The sequence below is a fragment of the Salmo salar genome, chromosome 06, assembly GCF_965601325.2.
Source record: "Salmo salar chromosome 06, fSalSal1, whole genome shotgun sequence".
In the NCBI taxonomy this organism is placed as follows: Eukaryota; Metazoa; Chordata; class Actinopteri; order Salmoniformes; family Salmonidae; genus Salmo; species Salmo salar.
The window spans coordinates 59,969,123-59,994,797 of NC_138296.1; the positions used below are offsets into that span (position 1 = coordinate 59,969,123).

General features: G+C 40.7%; 2 protein-coding genes across 2 annotated transcripts in view; one reads left to right on the forward strand and one right to left on the reverse strand.

Moving 5' to 3' along the window:
• Positions 1–13,456: 13,456 nt before the first annotated feature.
• Positions 13,457–14,952, forward strand: LOC106607679 (homeobox protein Nkx-2.4). The gene is made up of 2 exons (XM_014204882.3): positions 13,457–13,927; positions 14,106–14,952. The coding sequence occupies exons 1-2, from the start codon at positions 13,561–13,563 to the stop codon at positions 14,762–14,764; spliced, it is 1,026 nt and encodes a 341-aa protein (XP_014060357.1). The 5' UTR covers positions 13,457–13,560; the 3' UTR covers positions 14,765–14,952.
• A 1,268-nt stretch (positions 14,953–16,220) lies between these two features.
• LOC100380636 (5'-3' exoribonuclease 2) overlaps positions 16,221–25,675 on the reverse strand; it is a 29,229-nt gene continuing 19,774 nt past the window's right edge. Inside the window, exons 24-30 of the mRNA XM_014204881.3 lie at positions 25,601–25,657; positions 24,729–24,797; positions 24,219–24,353; positions 23,398–23,513; positions 19,930–19,999; positions 16,574–16,745; positions 16,221–16,459 (exon numbers count right to left, since the gene is read on the reverse strand). Coding sequence (XP_014060356.1) covers positions 16,397–16,459; positions 16,574–16,745; positions 19,930–19,999; positions 23,398–23,513; positions 24,219–24,353; positions 24,729–24,797; positions 25,601–25,657 — 682 coding nt within the window. The 3' untranslated portion in view covers positions 16,221–16,396. The remainder of the gene's footprint in view (positions 16,460–16,573; positions 16,746–19,929; positions 20,000–23,397; positions 23,514–24,218; positions 24,354–24,728; positions 24,798–25,600; positions 25,658–25,675) is intronic.

A 25,675-nucleotide genomic window follows, 5' to 3' on the forward strand; every position in this document is an offset into this window, starting at 1 on the left:
GTCATCTAAAACACGCGTTAGTATCAGTGGATACCTGTACTCACCATGTACTTCAAGAAAATGTTGAAGTGATAAATAATAAATTATAGCGTATAAACTATAATGTTACTCGCATTCCTTATTGGGTCAATCCGCAACTGAGCGTCAAACAACTGTCTCACCACAAGATGACAGTATATACCTTGATGAAGAAGGATCTGTATTTTAGCCACTGGGTATACTGGACAGCCCATAACTCCTCCCAGTTCCAATATCACAAATATGTTCTAATTTAAGCAGTTTATAACTTATTTATTTTGCATTGAGCATTTTAGACAAAAACAATTTTAATGTTCAGTTAGTGTTACAAGGCAGGTGTAGGTATTTAATCAACGAGATTATTGTAATAGAACATGTGTCATATCTATTTAAATCCAATCATGTTTAGAGGTTAAGAGTTTGAATATTAATTGATTAATTGCATAGACAATAATGGTTAAGCTAGAGTGTCTCTGTCAAAAGCTCATTTTTTCTGAACAATCACCTTATTCAGTCCAGAACAGGCAGGAAGGGCACGTAGGACAGCGGTGAAGTGAGTGGTTTGTCCACAGAGGGGAGCAGTTGGGCAAATGAAAGTTCTTGGATGAGAACAAGAACGTTCTCATTTACTAGTGATATTGTAACCTGCATGCTGCAATGGTGGGGGGAATAGTGACATGCAGTAACAACCTCTGTATGTGAATTTGTGTCTTTCAGAGGCTTTGGCGTTTTTTTTTATCAACTTGCTTCTATCACTTTCTAGCACACCCAGCAAGTTTACGGAGCAGTTTACAGAGTAGTTAGCTGCTCCCAAGTGGCTTCAGCGTCTAAGGCACTGCATCTCAGTGCAGTGGCTTAGGTGTCACTACAGTCCCTGTTTTGAATCCAGGCTGTATCACATCCTGCCGTGATTGGGAGTCCCATAGTGTTGTGCACAATTGGCCCAGGTTTGGCTGGGGTAGGCTGTCATTGTAAATAAGAATTTGTTTTTGGCTGACTTGTCTCGTTAAATAAAGGTTTTTAAAAAAACAAGCCAGCTAGCTTTGTAGCCATGGATTGTGCACCTTCCATTGTTTAGCTAAGTAGCTAGCTGGTTGATGTTTTCCATTGGGAACCAGGGCAGACGAAAGAAACATTCCACAAATGCTGTTTACATTGATATCCATACTGAATGAAGCAGTTAAGGGAACCTCATGGGCACCTTTAACTTTTCCCACTTAATTTAAGGGGGAAATCCACCTGAAAATGTTTTGTGCAACTTAAGGGAAAAGATAAGGGGAAAATGTACCTGTGGCGTTTCATGCAACCGGGCCCTGATCCTCTGGAAGGAGCATTATGAGTCATCATCCATCCTCCCCTGGACAATGGCTACACTCCCTTGTTTACTCAGTGCCCTCTCCACGTCTGTCATACCCACAGCACGGTGGCGCTCTGGAAGTCTTGTCTACTCGTCTAAGCGTGGCCTCGCTTGGCTGCTTGTCGCCCACACACTCTCAAGAGCTCTTCACAAGGGATCCGACCGACGCCACAGTCCAAGCACACAGCCAAACTGGGGGCGGGGGGGTGTCCCAAACGGCACCTCTGTAGTGCACTATTTTTGACCAGGGCCCAGGGTGAATAGCGTGTTATTTAGGACGTACCCCGGGGTAGAACGCACGTGTACGCTACTAGGCTTCTCAACCACAGCTGTCCTTGGGGTAGCATGATGCGAAAGTGACAATGTCTGTGGTAAACAAAACCAAAAAAAGTATGCATTTTGAATATTGTATGGAGCGAGACATTGTGGCATTTCATCGGACCTGAGCGATGAAATGTATTGTGTGAGCGGGAAGCAGCTGAACTCAATAACACAACATAACAGAGCCAGGCTTTTATTGTGGACTAAATATACCCAGATGTAGGACCCCTTGGTCATCATGTTCAACACAAAATACTCTCTTAAAGTATTTTGTATTCTTTTTTTGACATGGTGTAGGGAAATATATCCTGTTAAATGCATGATGCAACATAGCAACTCAATGACGTTGGATCAATTTTTTTGCATGCACTGAAAATGTAGTTTGTTCATAGATTCCATAGATTAGTCTGTGTTGCTGTGTTGTGGTGTTCACCAGGACACGCTGGGAGAGTACTGAGGGTCAGGGGTCGACGATCGCTCTTCCCCATCCCCCACCCCGGCTATAGTGTGAGTCTATAACGGCAGACCCATCATCCCCTGGCTGGGAGTTGGGAGCTGGGCTGGCCAGGACAGGAGCCAGGTGGTCTGGATCCCTCCTGTGAGTGGCTTGAGTGGCTGCCTTTCCAAGAGCCCCGGGAGCACAGCTGCTTGTCCTATTGCTCTTCACAAGAGCAGGGGATTAAATGGAGAAGAGAGAGAATGAGGGACCGAGAGAGAGAGAGAAAGTGTAAGAGGTAGAAATTGAAAAACTGGAAATCTAAGGGAGAGGGTAAATTGAGATCTGTCTAGCAAACATAGTAGGCCAATGCCACACAGACGTGCACCAGGTTTGTGAGAATGGATGGTTTCACCAAATAGCATTTCGAAATTTGAGATGAAATATGAATTGAAATATGAACATAATATACATTTCCACCTCAGCTCAATTGTGGTATGAGCACCCTTTACCTAGTATAAAAGGTTGTCTTATAGTGAGGAAGTAACGGCAGAAAAACCTGGGCAAAATAGTACTAGTTTTCCTACAGCTTCACTGCTAGGAACTCTAATGATAATACGTAGGGAGTCAAACAAGGGACAACACATTGAGGGAATGGCCCTGAAAAAAAAAAAATTGGATCTTAGGATGCAATTAACCACATAGAGGTCAGAGTCTATTTGCCAAGGGTTCTATTGGGAGATCCTCCATATAACATAAGAACTAAAATCATTCCAGCCTATAGACATCAGGAGTGTTAATGATGTCTCTCACAGGAGGGATAAACTGCCGGGAACTGTTCTGCCAGGTGGGTGGAAATCCGCTTTAACTGTCTTTTCACACCATAATGACTGTGTCTCCTTAACACAAAAGAGAACACACAACGTGATTAGTCTCATAATATCAATGCCTCATTTCAAATACTGCATTTTTCCTGATCCGCGGAGGGCAATCTTCTTCAGTTATCTGGGACAGGGATATGGGTGATTTAGATGAAAATGCAATCACTCTCCTGAGTGTTTATGTGGTTTGCTAAATGTAATTGTGACGTACACTTCTAAAGAATTGGCCAGAGAAAATCAATTTAATTGAGATACCAACACTGCAAAGTGCCACTTATCTTTATACTCGCTGTTGGACACTTTGTGACTGTGCTTTTTATTACAGCGTATTAGATCAAGCGGCAGAAAGTCGTACTGCGCCTGAATAACCTGATTTGAAATAGTGATAATATCCATCATATTACATATTACATTAAAATCATTACATTATATACATATTACATTATATTCAACATGACAGAATTGTTATATCATCAGCATATAAAGTTGTACTATGCTCATAAGGCATTTATGAGGTATATTCTTCAAGAGTCAATGGGTATATCCTACACTGAACAAAAATATAAACACAACATGTAAAGTGTTGGTCCCATGTTTCATGAGCTGTAATAAAAAAATCCCAGAAATGTTCAATAAGCACAAAAAGCTTATTTCTCTCAAATCTTGTGCACAAATTTGTTTACATTGCTGTTAGTGAGCATTTCTCCTTTGCCAAGATAATCCATCCACCTGGCAGGTGTGGCATGTCAAGAAGCTGATTAAACAGCATTATCATTACACAGGTGCTGGGGACAATAAAAGGCCTCTAAAATGGGCAGTTTTGTCATACAACACAGATGTCTCAAGTTTTGAGGGAGCGTGCAATTGGCATGCTGACTGCAGGAATGTACACCAGAGCTGTTGCCAGAGTATTGAATGTTTATTTCTCTACCATAAGCTGCCTCCAATGTCTTTCTATGCCCTACAAGGCCCACCCATGCCTGCAACCCTGCCCAGTCATGTGAAATCCATAGATCAGGGCCTAATGAATTTATTTCAATTGACTGATTTATTTATATGAAACGAAACTCAGTAAAATCTTTGAAATTGTTGCATGTTTCTTTTATATATTTTTTCAGTATACATATTATTACCATAGAACAGAAGTAAATCTTACAGACTATTCTTATGCTCCTCACAGTATGCTATGCACTAGCGGTTCTGGGGGGGGGGGGGGGGGGGGGTTGCTATTGTTCTTTTTTACATCCGTTATTAGACAGTGGCAACGATGATGATTATGAACATGGTCTTTTGCCTGCTAATGCCTGCAATGCAGTGAAGAAAACGATATGACAACAATAACGTCTAATGTAACTGGCCCCTCTAACAGTACAACTGGCCCCAGCTTGGGCCCCTCCAATTGAAATGGTCTAGAACCGCCACTGATGCTATGGGCTATGGCTCAGCTGTGTGAGGCTGTAGTGTACAGCCGTCATATTACACCCGGTATCTGCAAACTCTAAATTGGCCAGCATGATACAATGACTCACATCAAAGGCACAATCACAGTTCATTTGAAGTGCATGCACAATACACCAGGGCAAGGATCAGCCATGTCCAGCGAAGTGGTCTTCTTCCCAGAATACAAACATCTTCCTTGTTCTTGGTGGATGTCTTTGAATATTCATGTCTTTCCAAGTGGCCCTTTAATTATAGACAGCAGATTCATATTCATTGGATCTTTGTTTTTGTACAGATGTTTTCTAGCCACATGTGCAGGAATAAGAATGGATAAATATTTCACTACAGTAGCTCTCAATTTGTTTTGGCAATAGGGGAAAGAATCGCAATAGAACATGGTTATACAGTATACACACACATATACATTTATATTTTTTTAATAATATAAACCATTTATTGGCTTAACAAAGACATTGAAGAAGGTGGTATAGAATACATGAAATATCCACATTCCCTATCAAAGCAGTATTGATGCTTTGCCTCAAGGTGTCAAAAACAAAAATAAAGACTAAACATAGACTATCAAAGAGCTGTTGTGCCTTTGGGCTGGGATGTCTGGTATCCAGCATCTGGGGAGAGATATATGGAGAAATACCCAGAACTGGAAATTGGTCTATATTACCTCCTTTTGAAGTTACTATGGAAGCTTGCCAATAGAATGTCATCAAATTGATGTGTGTACCCTTTAGGTGATTGGACCTGATATTGATTTGTGTGTCATAGAAACGCCTGAGAAAGATGGCCTTGTGATAGGCGTATATAGGCTATAGGTCTATCGTCATCATTATCATCATTGGTATAACTAGTCTAACAGCTTACAAGGCTATTTAGTGATTGCTGGTGCAACTCAAATACAAAATCCTATAACATTCATTTTTCTTTTGAGATCACAGGTGGACCAGGTGGATGAAGTTTTTGATATGGATGAAGAACAAATGGGTCGTTCCACTATTCCTGTGCCTTTTGAGAAGTATAACTTGGTAAAAAAATATATTTATATATATATCTGCAGTAAGTGCCTTTTAAGTGCCAAATAAAGTAACTAGGTTGACCATAACAGTTAAGTTAATGTTAAGTTTAGGCATTAACTCAAAATTGTTAAGGTTAGGCATTAAGGTAAGGGTTAAGGTTTGGGATAAAACAAACATATATATTTGTTTAAAACCTCTTCAGCGTCTCATCCCGTTAGCGGGATCAAAATCCAGCGAAAAATCATATCGCCAATTAGCATTAAAAAAATAAATAATTTTGTTTGTTTTATAGATACACCTCTCCTGAATCGACCCACGTCGTCCGATTTCAAAAAGGTTTTACAGGAAAAGCAAATCATTAGATTATGTTAGATGAGTCCATCGTAAAAAGCAACAACATAGCCATTTTCCGACCAACCACTTGCATCACAAATAACCAAAAAACAGCTAAATGCAGCACTAACCTTTTACAAACTTCATCAGATGACACACCTAGGACATCATGTTACACAATGCATGCATTCTTTTGTTCAATAAAGGTCATATTTATATATAAAAACAGCATTTTACATCGGCGTCTGACGTTGACTAACTATTTTCCCCTCAAATGCGTCCCGGGAAACAGTGCTACAATTCCCTAAATTACTATTCGAAAACGATTTTTTAAATTTATATTGTCAATCTAACATTTATAGATGAATATCTCTTGAGAACACCTGTCATACCAGATTTTAAATTAACTTTACTGGGTAATCACACTTTGCGATAAAAGGAGATGAGATACACAGAAAATGAGCTAATAAACCGAGCTCGGCGCCATCTTGGAACAATCGCATGTCACATCTCATCTTGTATAATATTGTCAATAATCGCCTACCTTTAGTTGTCTTCATCAGAAAGCACTTCCAGGAATCCCAGGTCCACAACAGATGTATTTTCGGTCGAAAAAGTCCATCATTTATGTTCCATTAGCTTTCTGTTGTTAGCGCGTCTGAATACTGTATCCAAATACTCTGCCGGGCGCGGCACAGCCGTTTCGAAATAAAACATTTTTTTCCCATTTAGGTTCGTTCAAACATGTCAAACGTTGTAAAACATTAATCTTCAGGGCCTGTAACACCTAGAGAGCCAATAAGATTCGACGGGGACGGTTGCAGAGTGTTTTAAAACATTTCCAAAGGTGGGGGTAGACAGCGCCGCCGGCGTCATAATGGTGATGGCCCATCCCCTGTGACCAATTTCCAATGCGTCTCATTCACTGAGTTTCGACTGTATAAGGCTCAAACCACTGTGAAAAGACTGGCGACATCTAGTGGAAGCAATAGGAAGTGCTCATTGAACCATTGTTAACGGTGTGATTAATAGGGAAAGATGAGAAATCGAGTCCACAATTCAGAATTCCACTTCCTGTTTCAATCGGTCTCGGGGTTTTGACTGCCACATGAGTTCTGTTATACTCACAGACACCATTCAAACAGTTTTAGAAACTTTAGGGTGTTTTCTATCCATATATAATAAGTATATGCATGTCCTAGCTTCTGAGTTTGATTAGTAGGCCGTTGAAAATGGGAAAGATTTTTTTTCAAAATGCGCTGTGGCATCCTATCCTAGGGTATCCTCAAGATTAACTACTTTCTATCGCTGGATTCCAACATGCAACCTTTGGAATCAGAGGATCCTTACTCCTGTCCGTCATCCACGTTCCGCAACGCCCTAGAAAAACCGAAACCTACTTGAAGGTAACAGTGCTCATTGTTGCCCCTCGTGGACGGTTCCCATGACATCTCCCGACGTCCTCAGACATGTATGGACGTCTAACGCTGATTTGTTTCACGGGTGACCTGTCTGGCCATAAAATAGTAGAACTAGCTCACCGCTTTTACACTATGATTTCACTATTAGATGTGCAATGTTTCTCTTGAAAAAAAAAAACATGTTTTATTAGGCCTAGATTCAATCAGATCAAGCGTTAACCTGCGATAGCAGACACCCAGCATAGCGGATGTTTGGCGATGTCAGCGGTGGAACTGTGCTGGGGCCATCAAATCGGTGAACAGCTGCTCTAGCGATCATTCTCGCTAAGCCACACCTGCCCCACTCCTGTTAGACGTTCAGAAAGAGAGTGTATGCTATAGAAAATTACGCTCAAACTGTAAAATCATTCAACAAAATTATGAGGATTTCTTTCATCCTAATCAAGGTGTAGATGACTTCTCACATTCCAGTGTTCAAACTTGGAAACAAGGCTGCATGAGATTTCTCTTAATGCGACTCAGTGCAGCCAATGGCAATCTCCGCTTGTGGGATTTGACAGCTCTAATGCAGTTCCAACTCCAACATCAGCTATGCGGATATCGGCTAAAGCGGATATTATTGAAAACTAGAGTTTAGTTCACGTTACAGGGTTGACCTTAAAATGCGGGACAGACTTCAACGAATCACTAATCATATGAAATAGCTCCAATAATAATCTTCAGAAATGGCTTTGTCAAAGCAACAAAATAACTAGGGCTTTACAATGATGGAGAAACTTTACAATGTGGGGATTAAATGGGTTAAATTCTTCCTAGAAGTGACACGGGGTTGACGGAGGGCACTTTAGCAAGCCTTTGTTCATATAACAAATCTGATTAATTAAAATGCTCTGTGGTGTATATTAAAGGGGACTTCAGTTAAGAAACAGGTTTCTAAAATAAAATATTGGTGCGTGATTTCTACTTAAAATATCAAAAGGGACGTAAAAGGCACTCTTTTCGAGGAACAGACCCAAACAAATAAACGACTGAATAGACGAACGTGTCAGTCGCTTCCAAGATTTGTAATAACGACAATAAAACAAAGGACAGGATAAACTTAGGAGGGTTAAACCCGTTTACAAAACGATTATGGCATTTGACCAATTTCACTTCCAAAATATTGTTCTTTTTTACATTTAAAAAAAAAAGAGTTAAAATGCACAAAGAACATTTGCTTAGAACCCTAAAGTTTCAGTTTTGTTAATTGATAATGCACGACATTTCTTGGTGGAGGTGTATATGTAAATATTTATATTTATTCTGCTAGAATAAATACCTCCCAACTATCTAAAGTATTAGACCTATGGATGATCATTTATTTGATCATATCGGCTGCTGATATCATCAAATCGCACTATTAATAAATACACTTTAAATCCACGCTTGGTCCAATGCTAAAGCCCCGGTCGCCTTTAACATATAAGCATAATTTAATGTATAATATAAGAAACATGAATTAAAATACAAATAATACTGGAGTGGATGAAAGGGTCTTGACTGAGGAGGCTTGGCACACACATTTATCTCTGCTACTCATGAAAGAAGATTAAACTGTTTGGTGCAATAATCTGAAATTCACATTGGCGAAATCTAAATACAATAAAGCAATCAATGAAAGCCGCCCATGGGCCGAAAGCAGCTTTTTATCAAGCTATCTACTTCTAATAATAAGTCTATAATATTATTATTTGCTACAGTAGGATAGTAGTAATTATGCTGTCAGTACTTTGTATAGTGAGTATACCGCCTATACAATTTTCTGGAAAAGATGGCACACAGTAGGCATCAATGGTGTCTATAATACAACTTTTTCTTCGCAATGCTTAAAATGCTCTTTACAAGTTACCGAAGTGCTTCCATTACATCAATAAAAAATATTACTAAATGTTTGTGAGGTAATATATTAATATGTAATAAGCTAAAACAATTCTCTATTATCCATAATTCTTTGGTGACAGGCTAGCCTACATTTGATTGCAAAGCAACGACTAGGCCTGACGTTTCATCGTGCCATGACGTTTCATCTGAATGTCAACATTTTGATTAGTAGACTATACTTAATTCACCACTGTATCAAGTAAATTCATATTCCAGTTCTTGATTTATTCATTTAGGCTACCACTGCACTCTCCAGACCATCAACGCGATTTTTCTCGTGCATGCTCAAAAAGCTATTTTAATAGGGTTTTATAGGCTAGCCTACCTCCAAGCGATAGTAACGGTGCACCTGCCGTGGAACCTTAATTAATATGTACATTTGACTTATCTTTTGAAACGTATTGACATTATTTACAATATTGTCAGACAGTGTCATCGGCAAACATAGCCTAAGCCCTCCGTTGAGCAAATACCCACAGCTTTTGGTGGAATTGAAATGAACTAATCGTTCATAAGGCATTGCCCAAACAAAGAGAGCAGGCCAACAGGTTGATTGTGGTCATGGGGGCCTTTTCCATCGTCCGGTGCACGTGGAATGATGTTGCAACACGATTCGATGCCTTTGGTAGTTTGCAGCACTGGCGCGTAGCTTAATACAGCTGCCATTTGTCTTGCGAAGAGCTGGGATTCCACTTCTGTAAGTGTTTCGCCTGAGAAAGGAATATACCACAATTGTCCAACATTCTGAAACCGTCGAACAGTGTTTGCTACAAAAATACTCCGGTAAATAATTTCCATCCGTCTTGTTTCTGTCTTGTTGCCCTCACCGTGACATGAAAGTTGAGATCATAGCTTTTCATTTTGTTGAATTGGGTTAACAAGCACGGACTCCACACAAGCTCATTTGCTTCACTTACATCTCCGGTGCATTAGCAAGAACGGTTCAGGACCCGGGCCCTCACTCTAAGCGCAGAAACCCTTTACTGACCTCTCCAAATCTCTCTCATGTTATTGAGCCAGTGATGGCGGAATGTATCAAGTGCCCCATTGATAGCAAATATGCCATCCCTCTACTCCAAGACGTTCGTGATCTTTTCAAATATAACCTCAAAAGAGTTGCTTGCGTTTTTTTGTTTATTATCTCAAAATGTTTGATATGCAAGTAGGCTGTGCGTTTATGGGGGATAGAGAGGTGATGCAAAATTATAGAGCTTGTAAATAGCACAACGTTAACACAATTCAAAGATCATTCAGAGATCACACTATAGTTAGTTACTGAAGGCTACAGTCACCTCAAGAGAATCGGTCATTGCTGGAAAGCAAAAAAATATGATTTTGACGTCCAAATATAGGCCTATATCATCGAGGGTCATTGTTCTGATTAGTGCTCGAGCGTCTCCTATGTTCTTTCCCAATGAAAATGTCTGTTTTGCTTTGTGCTATATTAGTTATGGTGCAAATGTTGATCTGATTACAAGTGATATTGAATTTACTAGCTAGTGAAAAACAGTATGTAGTCTAAATGGAACATTACTTGGGACTTGTTTAATAATATGAAACTTATTCAACGAAAGTTATAGGCCTATAGATAGCCTATGGGTTATATTTCTGTAATGATGTAGCCTAATAATGTATAACACTAAAATAAATTCCTATAGGCTACGATTTTGACCTTTTTTGAGTTGAAGTCTTATGCTTCCTAGGATATATATAATGTAACGTGTCAAGACGCACCGTAATTATCCTATCGGGTTTCCATAGCTACATCAACGATTAGGTTATGGAACAATTTGAGTCTAATTTTCCCGGTTGAATTAACATTGCTCAGGTATTCATTCAAAAGTTATAGACAAAAACAAGTTACCTGCAATAAGCTGGAATTCAACAGACCCGAGCTGAAAGATTCCCTTTTCATGCTATATACCAGCACAAGCGATCGTGTACCAGTGGCGGTTCTAGACCATTTCAACTGGGGGGGCCAAGCTGGGGCCAGTTGTACTGTTAGAGGGGCCAGTTACATTAGACGTTATTGTTGTCATATCGTTTTCTTCACTGCATTGCAGGCATTAGCAGGCAAAAGACCATGTTCATAATCATTCAACAATTGTTTTGCATTTTCTGTCTAATAACGGATGTAAAAAAAAAAAGAACATAGCAAAAATTTGTTGTGTAAAAATTATTTCATACTCCACATTTAGGGGGGTCACAAGGGGGTCCAAAATTGTCACAGGAGCACTGGCCCCCCCCCTACAATTGGGCTAGGCTGAAAACTTTGATGTAGCCTAGGCCTAACAAAAATGAAAGCGCAAAATGGTATCCAAATTAAATAGTTGGTAAATGACATTAGGCTTTAGCCAATCAGAATTTAAAAAAGTGGTCTACAGAAAAATTGCCTAACCCTACATCTTGACTAAGCAAGATCGCCTATCAGACAGAATCAAGACCGAGACAAGGCCATTTATCAAGAAAATACGTTTAAAATGATTTATGATTACCATACTTGGACTAAAATCTGAAAAATTCACATTCACAAAACAATTCTTAAATTCTAAAAAAAGAAATGTTTCAATATACATCAGTGTGTGGGCTGCACAAATGTGACTGTGCTTCAGCACTTGTCATTCCCTGGCCTTGCCATCTCTTTCTGCCACAGGGACTTTAGCATACAGACTTCCGCTATCTGCACGGATAAGAAATTATCAAGCATAATTCATTTAAAACAGATTGACAAAAGATAATTTCACGGAAATCAATTCACCTGTTGTCAAGTTAATACCTCTCAAACATTCGAGGTAGCCTAAAATGATTTAGACAGTTTTATAGTAACTTAAGTCGCGAAATCACCATAAGGCCTACATTTTACCCTTTTAAAATGTTCAGATTAGCCTGCATGCGGCATTGGATGAGCAGGTGTACTCGTTTCTCACTGCGCACAGACGTCAGTTTAAAGACCGTTTTTGGTTGAGCTGTCAACTTATTTTAATTCAATGTGAAATCAACAAAATGTCACCATGTCACTGGATTTTGGTTAAAAGTTGGGTAAAAAAAAATCGCTTATGTTGACAACTTTTTAGAAATCCAATAACTTTTCTACCTTCATTCAACGTCACACACATTTTGTTGTTTAAATGACATGGAAGCAACGTTGATTCAACTTGCCTTTGTCCGGTGGTCTACCAGAGATAAATGAGCATTATAGATCAAAGTAAATGGCAACAATGAGTTCTTAACTCAATTAGCATGCTACTGGTGATCCATCTTTTTGATTTTAAAATAGATAAGGACTTAATACACATTTAATTGTCTTTGATGAATCTCGTTCACATCAAGGACTGAACTTTGATTTGAATCCATGCCATCGTTGCGGTCTAGGACATTGTGCCACAGGCTACTCTATCCGTTCCCATGTCCACAATTAAATAGGCCTAATTGGAAATTGGAAAGTACCAGGATGACTGGACAAGTAAGCACTCATTAAACGCGATGAATAACAGAGTTGGTTATTTTCACATCTAAATATGATTTGAATAAAGTATTATTTTAAAATACTAATCCATTGTATTGTGTATTGTCTGATTACATTTAGTAAAGAAGCAAAAAATTATATAATTGTTACGTTCGTTATTGTATGGGGTAATGCAAGCCTACCAATTTATCTATGGAAAATATACGGTCCCGTGTGGCTCAGTTGGTAGAGCATGGTGTTTGCAACGCCAGGGTTGTGGGTTCGATTCCCACGGGGGGCCAGTACGAAAAAAAAAATATATATAGAAATGTGTGCATTCACTACTGTAAGTCGCTCTGGATAAGAGCGTCTGCTAAATCACTAAAATGTAAATATAATCACACCCTTAAATGCAGAATGTGATAGGTCGGATGGTGAAACAAAGTCTTCATTGTGGTCCGTGATTCGGTCTCTCGTGTCTGTTCGAAGAGCTCTCGAGTTAAGAAAAAGGTTGCCATTTTATTTTTTGGCTGGAGCAACAGCATTACCCGAATGCACCAAAACTATAGCCCATTGTCTCACTTGAAATCCGACCAAAAAATATATACTTTTCGAATTAGTTCCATAATCACAGGTATTTATTAAGTTGACGTTTAAACCATCTAAATGGCATCTTGCTTATCTTAACTCAAAAGTAAAATGTTCCTAAATTACCCGGTTAAAATGTCAATGCCCATTGTTGGCTCGTTGCTCCGCCCCTCGTGTTTGTCGTAAACCTGGCGCCTGGCTAGAGTCAAGACAAGATAAGAGCTCCCAAGGCTCCCCTCCTTCTCCAAGGCGATCCATTGGAAATCTCAGACGGACTCACAAGTACTCTTGTAGGTGTCCTGCAGCAGAGACACAACACAACGGTCGGACTTGTTCCGCGTTCAGCCAAATTCACCTGCGGGCTAAACCATGTCCTTGAGCCCAAAGCACTCAACTCCTTTCTCAGTGACAGATATTTTAAGCCCGATCGAGGAGACCTACAGAAAGTTTGGAGGCATGGACAGTACAGGGAACCTCGCGTCTTCGCTGGGCGCATACCGACAAACTCAGGTGTCTCAACCGGGCATCCAGCAGCACTCCATGTGCCATAACACCGGGGTGGCGAGCACCTATCACATGCCACACAGCGTCTCCCAATTTTCCAGTGCCATAGGAGGCTACTGTAATGGGAGCATCGGGAATATGGGAGACCTCCCGTCTTACCAAGACACAATGAGGAACGGCGCAGCATCAACTGCATGGTATAGCGCAAACGCCGAAACCCGCTACCCAACAAGTAAGTTGAACACGTAGCCTATGATCTGACTTTTAAGAAATGCAATTCGTTTTGATTAACGTAAATGTAAACTACAACTTCAAAATGTTGGATAATTGCATTGCGCACCACGACTGAATTCAAATAATTAACTTAACCGGTGTCTAATATTCATTTATTTAACTCTGTGCCATTAAAGTTTCTAGATTCATGGGGGCTTCCACTGGGATGAACATGACCGGGATGGGGACGTTGGCAGGGATGGATGCCACCAAATCCATGGTCACCTTACACTCTGCGCCCAGGAGAAAACGACGGGTGCTGTTCTCTCAGGCCCAGGTGTACGAGCTGGAGAGGCGCTTTAAGCAGCAGAAATACCTGTCGGCACCCGAGAGAGAACACCTGGCGAGCATGATTCACCTGACGCCGACCCAGGTAAAAATTTGGTTTCAGAACCACAGGTACAAAATGAAACGCCAGGCAAAGGACAAAGCGAACCAGCAGATTCAACAGGAGAACGGCAGTGTGTGCCCACAGCAACAGTCACCGAGGCGGGTAGCGGTCCCGGTTCTCGTGAAGGATGGCAAACCCTGCCAGAACGGGTCAAGCATACCGACGTCTGGGCATCAGCAGGTGCAGCAGAACGTGTCCGGTGGTGCGATGGCGGCATCGGGCAGTGCGGTGGTCAATCACCACAATCAGCAGGTGAATAATCCGTTATCCGAAGAACTGGAGGAAATGTCCCCCAGTTCCCCTAATCTACACAGCCAGATAAACATGGCTCAGACTGACGCGGCTCTCATCGAATACACCAATAACATGGTCAGTTCAAACCTGCTTTATGGCAGAACTTGGTAAAAGGAAGAAACCTGCCATTTTATATTTTCATTCTGGAGAACACGTCAAGTGGATTTTAAGACGAACAAAAACATCGAGAAGGACAGTGGTCGTTGGTGACATGGACAACAGAAGCACCATACTTCATTGACATTTGAGAGGTGCATAGAGCACCTATTTTTAAGAAACAGTCGACCGTGCGTGTTTCACTTTTGATGAAGAGTATTTGCTAAAAATTACACTCCAAGCACTCGGTGACGGTGTGAAGGGAGTGAAGTTTTATTTGTTGGAATTAAATTCTTTAAAGGACACATTGAGGGTATCGGGCCAAAGTATTGTAATATTTCGATTAATGAACCTGAACTGTATATATAGTTAACACATTTCATGTGACAGTGATTGTTTAAACGAAATATTTGTCCGATCATTTTTTGTAAATTACAAATGTGATTGATGCATAGCATACATATATTCAAATCACAATCCAGTTGAACTAACAATAAATCGCTTGACATGTAAGCATATCTGCTTATTCATGTGGCACATGCGGATGTAACGAAGTTTACCTGTAGGTTATAGTGAAATTTTGATTAATAAGTTGGCCTAATGCAATGACATTTGTTATTAGTTCTTATCACCCAATTATTGAACGAAAGAGTCCAAAAATATAAATTCCAATACTTCTTGTCGTTACAAGCAGGCCTGGTTAAGTAAACAAATATTTAAGCACGTAGTCTATAGCATGATAAAGTCCTAAAATGTAAGACTATTTTGCAGGATATTTAAATTGGACCGCGACTGATTTGGGCAAACAATGTAAGACAAAGATGAAAGGCGAGAATTTCCAAACTACTGAGCTCATTTGTTGTTTCAAATTTTCAATAAATATAATTTGTTATTCGTGGGCCATTTAATTTAAACATTTGAAATATAAGCACGCAAAAAAATTGATAAATTTGCCTACTTTATAATAATAGGGTCCGCATTAAATAAAGGGGCACTGAATGAAGAACTATTAAATATATTTAGAGGACCATAAAGCTACTTATGTACCTGTGAAAATGGGAAAGAGTGATTTATTGAATCCGGTAGGAAATGAAATATGGTTTCTGATTAGGCTATGTAATTATGTCTCAAACAAAGCCTCTATGCAACTGCTATGGAGTTCGTCAATCTAAGGAATTTTGAATTGAAAAAAATAAAATAAAAAAATCGAAAATAATTAAACCATTGTCTAAAGATTTGCCATGTTCATGATTTAGGAATATTCAGTTTACATTTTTTCAATGAATGCTTCACATCAGAAAGCTTATGGCGATTGTGAGGATTGATAAGAGGAATATGTAAGGTATATGTGATGCAAATAGCTGAATAGTTTAATTTGGCTGTATTTATGAAAATTTGAAATAAAATATTAAGCTAATCTAAATTAGGGGGGGTCAATATCAACTTTACAAACAAACTGACAATGACACAATTGTCTTGACTCACTTGTATTTCACAAGTTGTACAGGCATTATTCTTAAAAATTCAGTACATAAGAACATTTCGGTATTATTAAAAGAAAACATCTTAAGTAAAACAGCCTGAAAGACAAATATAGCGAGGGAAAAAAAAAAAAAAATCATATTCGCCTTCTTCCCAAGTCTAAATTTAACTCCAATTGTATCTTCTTGCTGGGGGTGGCAAGGGGTAATTCCGTCCAGAGCTGTAGCCCTGTAAAACACAGAACCAAACCGGTCAGAAGGGCTGCACAGTAAATAAAAGACGGCAGACATTAGCGGAGTATTGTATGCATCAATTATCTGGAGGTCGAAGTCATGGAGTTACCGGTTGTCCTCCACGGTCTCCTCGACGGTCATCCTGACCACGTTGCTGGTGGTAGCCACCCTGACCCTGCCCCCCTCCGTGGCCTCCTCTCTGCATGTTCTGCTGGTAGGCAGCTCCCTGGGACTGCATCGACCGGTCCCAGCCGTGCCCACCACCACTACTATACTGCTGCCTGTGGGGGCACAAACATTAAAATTAATTGTCATTTTGGATATAAAAATTGGACTGTATGCCTACATTGCAATTCGGTTCTTAACTGCCATGTTGTAGAAGATTACTAAAACTATCACTGCCAATTTGCCTTTGATTCTAAAACGATGCAGATTAGTTAAACATGAAGTTAAAACATCTAGCTAATGATTAGGGCCGGAGAGATACCAGTATTGCAATATTTTTTCCATGGCAAAAATTAAAACACGAAGCAGACTAAAATCGTCGGTCCTTTTAAAAACCTGCTGTATGTAAAATATTGTGTTCCATAGTTTGGGAAATAAATACATGTGACTGGATGACAACATAACGTTTGTTTCCAACAAAAGTTCAATCCACTTCGTGTTGTTTCTTTGTCGCGATCCTGGTATCGTCCCGGCCCTACCCAAATAAACAAAGTCAGATTTTGTATTGAATTCTAAAGAATGTCTTTCCTCCTAATTGACAGCTACAAAAACACATTTGCCATGCTGGACAATTTGGGCTTTAGGCCCTCCCTGCATTTGTCCTACCCATTTACTCAGTCTAAATATGTCAGAGCACCTGATCAGGAGCAAAAAGAAAAATATATATGATGTTTCAAGTTCTATTGATGCAGCCTTCAAATTGACTGTGGTGAACTCCCTGCTAATTGGGATAGACCTGGAGATTGAATTCATAACAACATTTTAAAAAAGGGCCAATATTTTCACATGATTGAGAGTATAAGAATATTACATTAATGCCAGAGTATGAAATAAACCATACATTTCAAATGTGGCTTGAATCATGAACTGCATTCATCCCTGAAATGAGGACACCGCATTTCCTGTGTGTGATGAACACAGTGGCTCTCCATGAATAACACCTCAGCAATGTGTCCATCCATAAGCCAAGCCACCACATTAAGGGTCTCATCTTATTCACTACAATAGGCCAAGGAAAAAAAGTAGGACCCGTCGTAGAGGGGCCCATCCCTCATTATTGAACCATGTCACATTCTTCCCCAATGCCAGACTTAACTGAGCACTGGAATCTGTAATCCCTCCTCAAAGTTCCTTATGAGTTGCATTTCGGTCCCGTTCGTATAAGTAGTTAAAAGAAACTGTTTTCAATTCGCTCACTAATAACTAGTGACCTAAGGTGACAGAGAGCCACAATAGGCCTGGTAGGCCTGAAAAGTTGAACCAAAGAAGCTGATTAGTCTTTCAAGAGGTCTGGAGCCAGAAACAATGGCGGGTCTGTGCGGACACAGTGGCTGTGGTGCAGAAATGTTACCGCTGGAGCAGTATTAGTGATGCCTCATTAAGTTGGCCAAACCTCAAGAGAAATTTGTTTAGCACTCCCAAATTCTTAATTCATCTCTAAGCCCCCCCATGGTGCAGCCCAGTGGGCACAACTAATATAGGAAGGCCTGTCATCTACCTGGACATTAAGTGTGACTCTGTAGTCACCACTAAACCACTGTAATATTTTCTACTAACCACATACAGAAACAGTCAAAAGTTTGGACACACCTACTCATTCAAAGGTTTTTCTTTATTCTTACCATTTTCTACAAAGTAGAATAATAGTGAATACATTAAAACTATGAAAGAACACACTTGGACTCAGGTAGTAACCAAAAAAAGGAGTTACAAAAAAAAATATTTTATATTCGATATTCTTCAAAGTAGCCACCCTTTGCCTTGACAGCTTTGCACACTCTTGGCATTTTCTCAACCAGCTTCACCTGGAATGCTTTTCCAACAGTCTTGAAGGAGTTCCCACATATGCTGGCTGCTTTTCCTTCACTCTGCGGTCCAACTCATCCCAAACCATCTCAATTGGGATGAGGTCAGGTGATTGTGGAGGCCAGCTCATCTCATGCAGCACTCCATCACTCTCCTTAGTCAAATAGCCTATACACAACCTGGAGGTGTGTTGGGTCATTGTCCTGTTGAAAAATTAAATGACAGTCCCACTAAGCGCAAACCAGATGGGATGGCATATCACTGCAGAATGCTGTGGTAGCCATGCTGGTTAAGTGTGCCTTGATTTCTAAGTAAATCACTGAGTGTCACCAGCAAAGCACCTCCTCCTCCATGCGTCACAGTGTGAACCATACATGCGGAGATCATCCATTCACCCACTGCGTCAGAAAGCCACGGCAGTTGGAACCAAAAATCTCATTTGGACTCAGACCAAAGGACAGATGTCCATTGCTCGTGTTTCTTGGCCCAAGCAAGTCTTCTTATTGGTGTCCTTCAGTAGTGGTTTCATTGCAGCAATTCGACCATGAAGGCCTGATTCAGTCTTCTCTAAACAGTCGATGTTGAGATGTCTGTTACTTGAACTCTGAAGCATTTAATTTGGGCTGCAATTTCTGAGGCTGGTAACTAAAGAACTTATCCTCTGCAGCAGAGGTAACTCTGGGTCTTCCTTTCCTGTGGCGGTCCTCATGGGAGCCACTTTCATCATTGCGCTTGATGGTTTTTGCGACTGCACTTGAAGAAACTTTCAAAGTTGACTGACCTTGAGGTCTTAAAGTAATGGACTGTCGTTTCTCTTTGCTTATTTGAGCTGTTCTTCCCATAATATGAACTTGGTCTTTTACCAAATAGGGCTATCTTCTGTATACCACCCCTACCTTGATTGGCTCAAAACGCATTGGGGAAAGAAATTCCACAAATTAACTTTCAACAAGGCACATCTGTTAATTGAAATGCATTCCAGGTGACTACCTCATGAAGCTGGTTTTGAGAATACCAAGTGCGCAAAGCTGTCATTAAGGCAAAGGGTGGCTACTTTGAAGAATCTCAAATATATTTTGATTTGTTTAACACTTTTTTGGTTACTACACGATTCCGTGTGTGTTATTCCTAGTTGATGTCTTTATTATTCTACAATGTAGAAAATAGTAAAAATAAAAACCCTTGACTGAGTAGGTGTCCAAACTTTTGACTGGTACTGTATATTACACTAAACCTCATGTAATTAAGAAAAAAAGGTACTACCATGGTTAATTTCCTATGCTGCAGTGGGGGCTTTGGAGAAATACTACAACATCCGTTTCTAAAGTGTATATATAAATGCCACTGCATCAATCAATAACTTTGCAGGCCCAGGATGAGAGGCCTTGTGAATACACGCCTATGTATTAAAAGCAGACAATGCCGTCGACTCACCTTGGATATTGCTGTACAGGGTTAGGGTTGAATGGGGGAGGTGCCCCTAGAAGACCCTGCTGCCTGGAATCTGGGACAAAAAGAGAGACATTCAGAAAGTGGTTCTGGGGAACCAACGTCCCTAACACGCTACTAACCCATCGAGAGCAATACACCCTTTTTAAAAAACAGCAATACTTAAGGTGCATCTACCTAAGAAATTGGTTCTGATGAGTTGCCATCATTGTCATTTTTTTATACACCTCAGTACATATTGCATTGATGAAACCAGCTATGAGACTTCTGTTTGGTGAAAATGCTAGTTTGACACAGTGAGATTCCAAGGAATCCATTCCAAAGCAATCGCTTCGAGTGAAAGTTAAATCTGTTGCACGCAATGTTTTCGAATCAAAACGGAAACTCAGGTTTAGCATACAACACAGACTATGTAAAAATGTATTAAAGTTAATTAACCCAGTTCACTTCAGCCTTAACCTCAATATGAAACCCATAGATTTCAATCTAAAAAGTGATCAAAAGAAAGTCACAATGATAAAATTAAGCACTAAACCACAATAGGATGAGGTGGGGGGGAAAAGAGAGAAAAAAAAATGCATTTGCATTTCTTGTCTCCAGCAAAATGAAATAAGCATTCAGCGGGCAGCATTGTGGATGACTCAAGTACCCCTGGTTCCATCGCGGCGAGCCCCTTCACAAAGCCACACTTTTTAAAAAGTAGCGAGAGCAGCTTCTTCCAGATCCACTGTTGCCAAGGCAATGACCAGCTGCAAGCCCTGGACTTGTTTGTTTATAGGGGCAGGCCTGGTGAGTGGCTGAGACGGGAGGAGAGGGGGCGGGGTGAAATGAAAAGAACTTCAGCAAAGAAAGGCCAGTCATTTACAAACCTGGATTGGAGGTTGGTGTTAAAAATGTTTGTTAGGAGGGGATAGGATATCTGTGGAAATAAGCGTTTGGCCTGCTGGCACAACGAAAGTTTCACTTTGAGGCCAATGCGCAATGTTATGAGAGAGAGTTTAATGTGGTCTGAGATGGCCAAGAGAATATGGACTGGTCAGTCTGACTTGCGGGGTGGACTAAAATTGACCACAAGAGATGTGTTTGTCAAGTGATTGGAAATTAGACAGATAAGAACTACGTACAATTGAAACATACTAACAACGCATAACTGTTTGTCCAAACAAAGTGATTAGGTTGGATCTGTGGACTTGTAAATCTTGACAGTTAATAATCTTGTGGACCAACAACCTTATTGAGGACCACCCACTCTGGCCCCATTTATACTCTGGTAACATTGTCATCCGTCTTCTGTCCTGATGACCGGCAGTCAGTCAAAGGAGGAAATTACAATTGAGACACCTGTCCATCTCCTTAATTAACAAAGATCTAAAACTCTAGAGCTCCAAGCCATGTGACACAAAAGACAAACAATTACACCTAAAATCCCCCAGTATACTTCACATTCCCTGTATTAACCCAAGGGATAACAGCTAGCTCAAACCAACTTTTTATTCCAACAGTTGGTAACGTTCTATGCATAGATTCTATTTTCGGGCCGAAAGGTCAACTGAATTCCATGAGAATGCCTTAAAAGTGCAACTTCTAATAATGCAGTGACAAAGTTGCTAGTCCAATGTGACTGGACGTCAGAAGACTAAATGGCCACCGGCGGTGTCTCTCCGTTGGGTCGTCACACAGCAGCTGTTTTTATTAGGCCCAACAAAACCCCGCAGCATGTTTCAGAAGCAGCCGGTTGACACATCACCGCAGGAGGTAGTGGCACGCTGAAAGGGGAAGTTAACTTTGGTTTCAACCCTCTCCAGTCTACCACACATCCAATCAAATGGGATCGTCCCAGAAGGCTTTTATCAGAGGGGCCAGTGTGTCCAGAAGCACTCGACAATCTCATTACCACCCGCAGTCTCCCAGTGCAGCCAGCACCACTAATCGACACAGGAGCCACCCCCAACCCAACACAAAAGGCCCCAACCTGACCAGGGTGATTACTGACAACCTAGTGGATCCTCCCTGAGAGAGACAGTTCACAGCAACAAAAGCCTTTGAGCGCTGAGCTCCCTACTGTCCCAGAGTTGTCACATTTGTAGTCTCGTCTCAATAACTTGTCTGGCTAATTGTGCTGTTGGGACCGATGTCGTCTCACACCATATATAGACTAGTTAATCTGTGCATCCTTTTATAAATTGGTTGACTAAAACTGCTAGATTGTCTTATGGATGGAATGGGAATATACACACAATTATTTGATGTAAATTGCTCTCTTACTGACTTAAAGCTGCAATGTCACTTTTTGGGGCAATCTGACCAAATTCAAATAGAAATGTGAGTTAAGGATTTAATTCTCATTGAATTAAAGTTATAGATCTGTCACTGATTGAAAGAAGTCTAAAAAGAGGCAGATCTGTTCTACGTGCGCCATTTCTATGTTTCCCGTTCTTAAGTTCAATTTGAGCCTTACTTTGTACACCAGCTTCAAACAGCAAAAAAAAAAAAAATAGTTATTGAAAATATATTTGTGCCGTTGGTTATTCAAGGCGAGTGTCAAAGGGACAGTATACTAAAATTAAGCAGTTACATTTTATTATTCCTGCAGTTCTGGCGAATTGTATCGTCAGGACTAGAAGGCCATGAATTAAAAAATCCCACCGTTACATAAAGTGACAATTTGAAGAGAAACAGGCCCACAATCACAGATGGGCCAGCGTATTAACCCTGATTGCCTTAATCAAAATAACTAATATAGAAAGAAAGAGGATGAAGTCCGTCCTACGCTGCTAATTGGCAAGTTTACCATCAGGGATGAACAGCAGAGGCCAAGGGAGGCTGCCGCAATCCGAAGGAACCAAAAGCCTTATTTGCATCAAGTGCCACTGGAATAGCCTCTGCTCCCCCACAAGCTATCAGCAGCCAGATGAGATTATTCATCAACTTGCAAATGGGAACATCAAAGTCAAATTGGAGAACTGAGCCTACGTCCCAAATGGCTCACTATTCCCTGTATAGTGTACTAGTTTTGAGCAGAGCCCTGCTATCAGAGGAGCATGGGGCTGAGACCGGGGCCTGGGGACAACCAGGAGCCTCTGATTAGGGGCTAGGAGACCGAGAGAGAACGGCCCCCTCCAGATTACGCCATTCCAACTCCCCAGTGCTGAACAAAAGGGCCATTTAATTGTATAATATAGTTATTTTTATTCTTAGAAGAGGTACAATATGTCAGCCGAGGACAAAGGAAGTGAAATGTAGCAGCAAGTAAGAAAGGAGGCAACAAAACGGCTTTTCGGATCTGAGATTACTGTCCATCTTCGCTAGCTTTTCTATCATCTATTTCAGATCGTTACTACACGACACCTGCATTGAACACGTAAAGACTTCTTTTTTAAACGGGAGATGCAGTGATTGTGTTTGTCTAAGGCCTGACTGTGTGTGTGTGTGTGTGTGTGTAAGAGGACTTACGTGAGAAGTGACCACCACCGTGGGGGGGCCTGCTGTAGTTCCCCTGGTGGTAGTTGCCAGGGGGTGGAGCGTTGCTGTACTGCCCGCCTCCCTGCTGCTGTCGGTTAACGCTGTGACTGAAAACATGCAGCGTCAGTCACAGATATTAATCATCAGCTATAGGCTGTTCCATATACACCGTTCCTTAAGCCCCAGCTGCCAGTCAAATAGCCGACTACAGACCCGAATGTGGCCGGCTACTTCACTGAGTAACACGTCGGGTGCATCAGATGCCTACACATACATTTTTAGATATTATAGCTGCTAATACGAACCATTTGCTGTCACATCAACACAAGCAAACCAAACTGGGGGGGGGGGAAGAAAAAAACTAATTTATGCCAGGTTTTCCTAATTACCAGTCTCTGAACACCTGCCCATTTGGCCCCATCAAGGAAAATAACTGTTTAAATTACAGAATTAAGGATTTGGTGGACAAAAACATTTCTGAATATATCATGTTTCTTTGGCAGCATGCATAATTCATTCCTGAACATGCTACAGTCCAGAATCAGCCAGATGTTCAATTACCCAGGTTCCTTAAAGGAGCAATACGGGATTGGTACATCCATTTTTGGACTTTCCATGAGCTTGGTTCAACAGTATTTACTTTTGTAAACAACGTAACAGTAAACAAACAGCCTTCTGTGAATGTCTGGCTAAGTTAAAGAGCTTAGATATCATGTATCAAAGGGTGACCATTGAAGGGATATCATACAAGTTGGTCTGGCTGCAAGTCTTAAATGGTCAATGCTGTCTAGTCTGAAGAGATGTGCACGTACCCCAGGGCCCTGAAGGCTGACTGGTCCAGATGGACCTGCTGCCGGTTGGAGTTGAAGCCCAGTTGGGGCCTCCAGTTACCCCTACCACGGTTACCCCTCTCCCAGTCTCCAGGCTTCAGCACCTTGGCAGGAATCCTGAGAGACAAGGAGCCATTGTATTTTTCCCACACAAAAACAAACAGAACAGGAAACACCACTGTCATAAAGAGCTCCATGATCTACCAAAAATGAAAAAACAATGAATACACTGACTTTGTCAAAGGGGACAGGGAGACATGAGTGATGAATGACAAATATAGTGGATGCCATTCTTTAAAATCACAGATGCAGTGTACAAATTCAATTGAGATCCATTTTAAGGTGTAGCAATAAATAAAGATTTTACACTATCTTCAATGTTAACATTGCCTAAAGAACAATGTATCTAAGCACATACAGAAGGTGTAAGATACACCGCTCTGACCCAATGGGAACATGCTAATTATAAAACAATGCATTGTAATAACTTACTTTGCTCCATGAAGAATGACAGCCTTGAACACAAAGGTCTCTCCAAACTGTGGGTCCTTATATTTCACTCTGCCAAGATAAAGGAATTTACAATTTATTTTATGAGTTTCTCTAAAAACATATATATTTTTTTAAACAGTACTTAAGCGGTATTAAGCCTTAGTGAAGACAGAACAAATAACATTTTACAATAACATCCTGGTTAATTCAGGTGGATTCCCTAAAACGTTTACATTTCGGTAAAACTCCAGGCAAAGCCGACTCCAAGCCTTGCATTGGCAATGAATTTAATAACCATCCTGTCCCAAGGAGAAATAGCGAGCCAAGGCATTTTAAATCGGACACTCCAGTGCTGGTTATAGAAAATGGCATCAATTCCGTTTTTTGACATCAGCCTTGCTCTACTTCCAGTGTGAATGAGGGAGGCCATGTTCCAAAAGGCACCCTAATCCCTATATCTGGTCTAAAGTAGTGGACTACATATGGAATAGGGTGCCATTTGGGACGCAAACCCACTGAGAATAAGGGAGTCTCAGCTCCTCTTAGAAGCTGACCCCCAGAGGGCCGAGCAGGTCGTTACATCCAAGGACCTTTTTTTTTTTTTAATCGTGCGGCAAATGAGCATTTGAAGTCGACCACTGAAGGAAAACTTAATTTGTTTCACACAGAAGATGACCTTAAATTTGTCCTCCTGGTCGAGGTCAATCACGTAAAATAAAGCAGTAATGTGAACTCGCGACTATCGCTCTGAGCATTGTCAACTGGCCCTTCAGGTGAACATTTGTAGGAAATTCAGTCTTTGTACAAATGTGCACGTGTCTCAACTGGGAAGACCAACTGGTGTGACTAAGAAGGTAAAAGACAATCCTTACCCAATGGCACTGTTCTGTGCAATGTCCCGTAGCATGGGGATGGGAGACTCCACTGGTCTATGAACAAAAGCGGTT

Excerpts from the sequence above, each read along its gene's own strand:
- LOC106607679 (XM_014204882.3), top strand. The coding sequence starts at position 13,561 with ATGTCCTTGAGCCCAAAGCACTCAACTCCTTTCTCAGTGACAGATATT. Across the intron at positions 13,928-14,105 it reads CGAAACCCGCTACCCAACAA|TTTCTAGATTCATGGGGGCT; the intron begins GTAAGTTGAACA and ends GTGCCATTAAAG.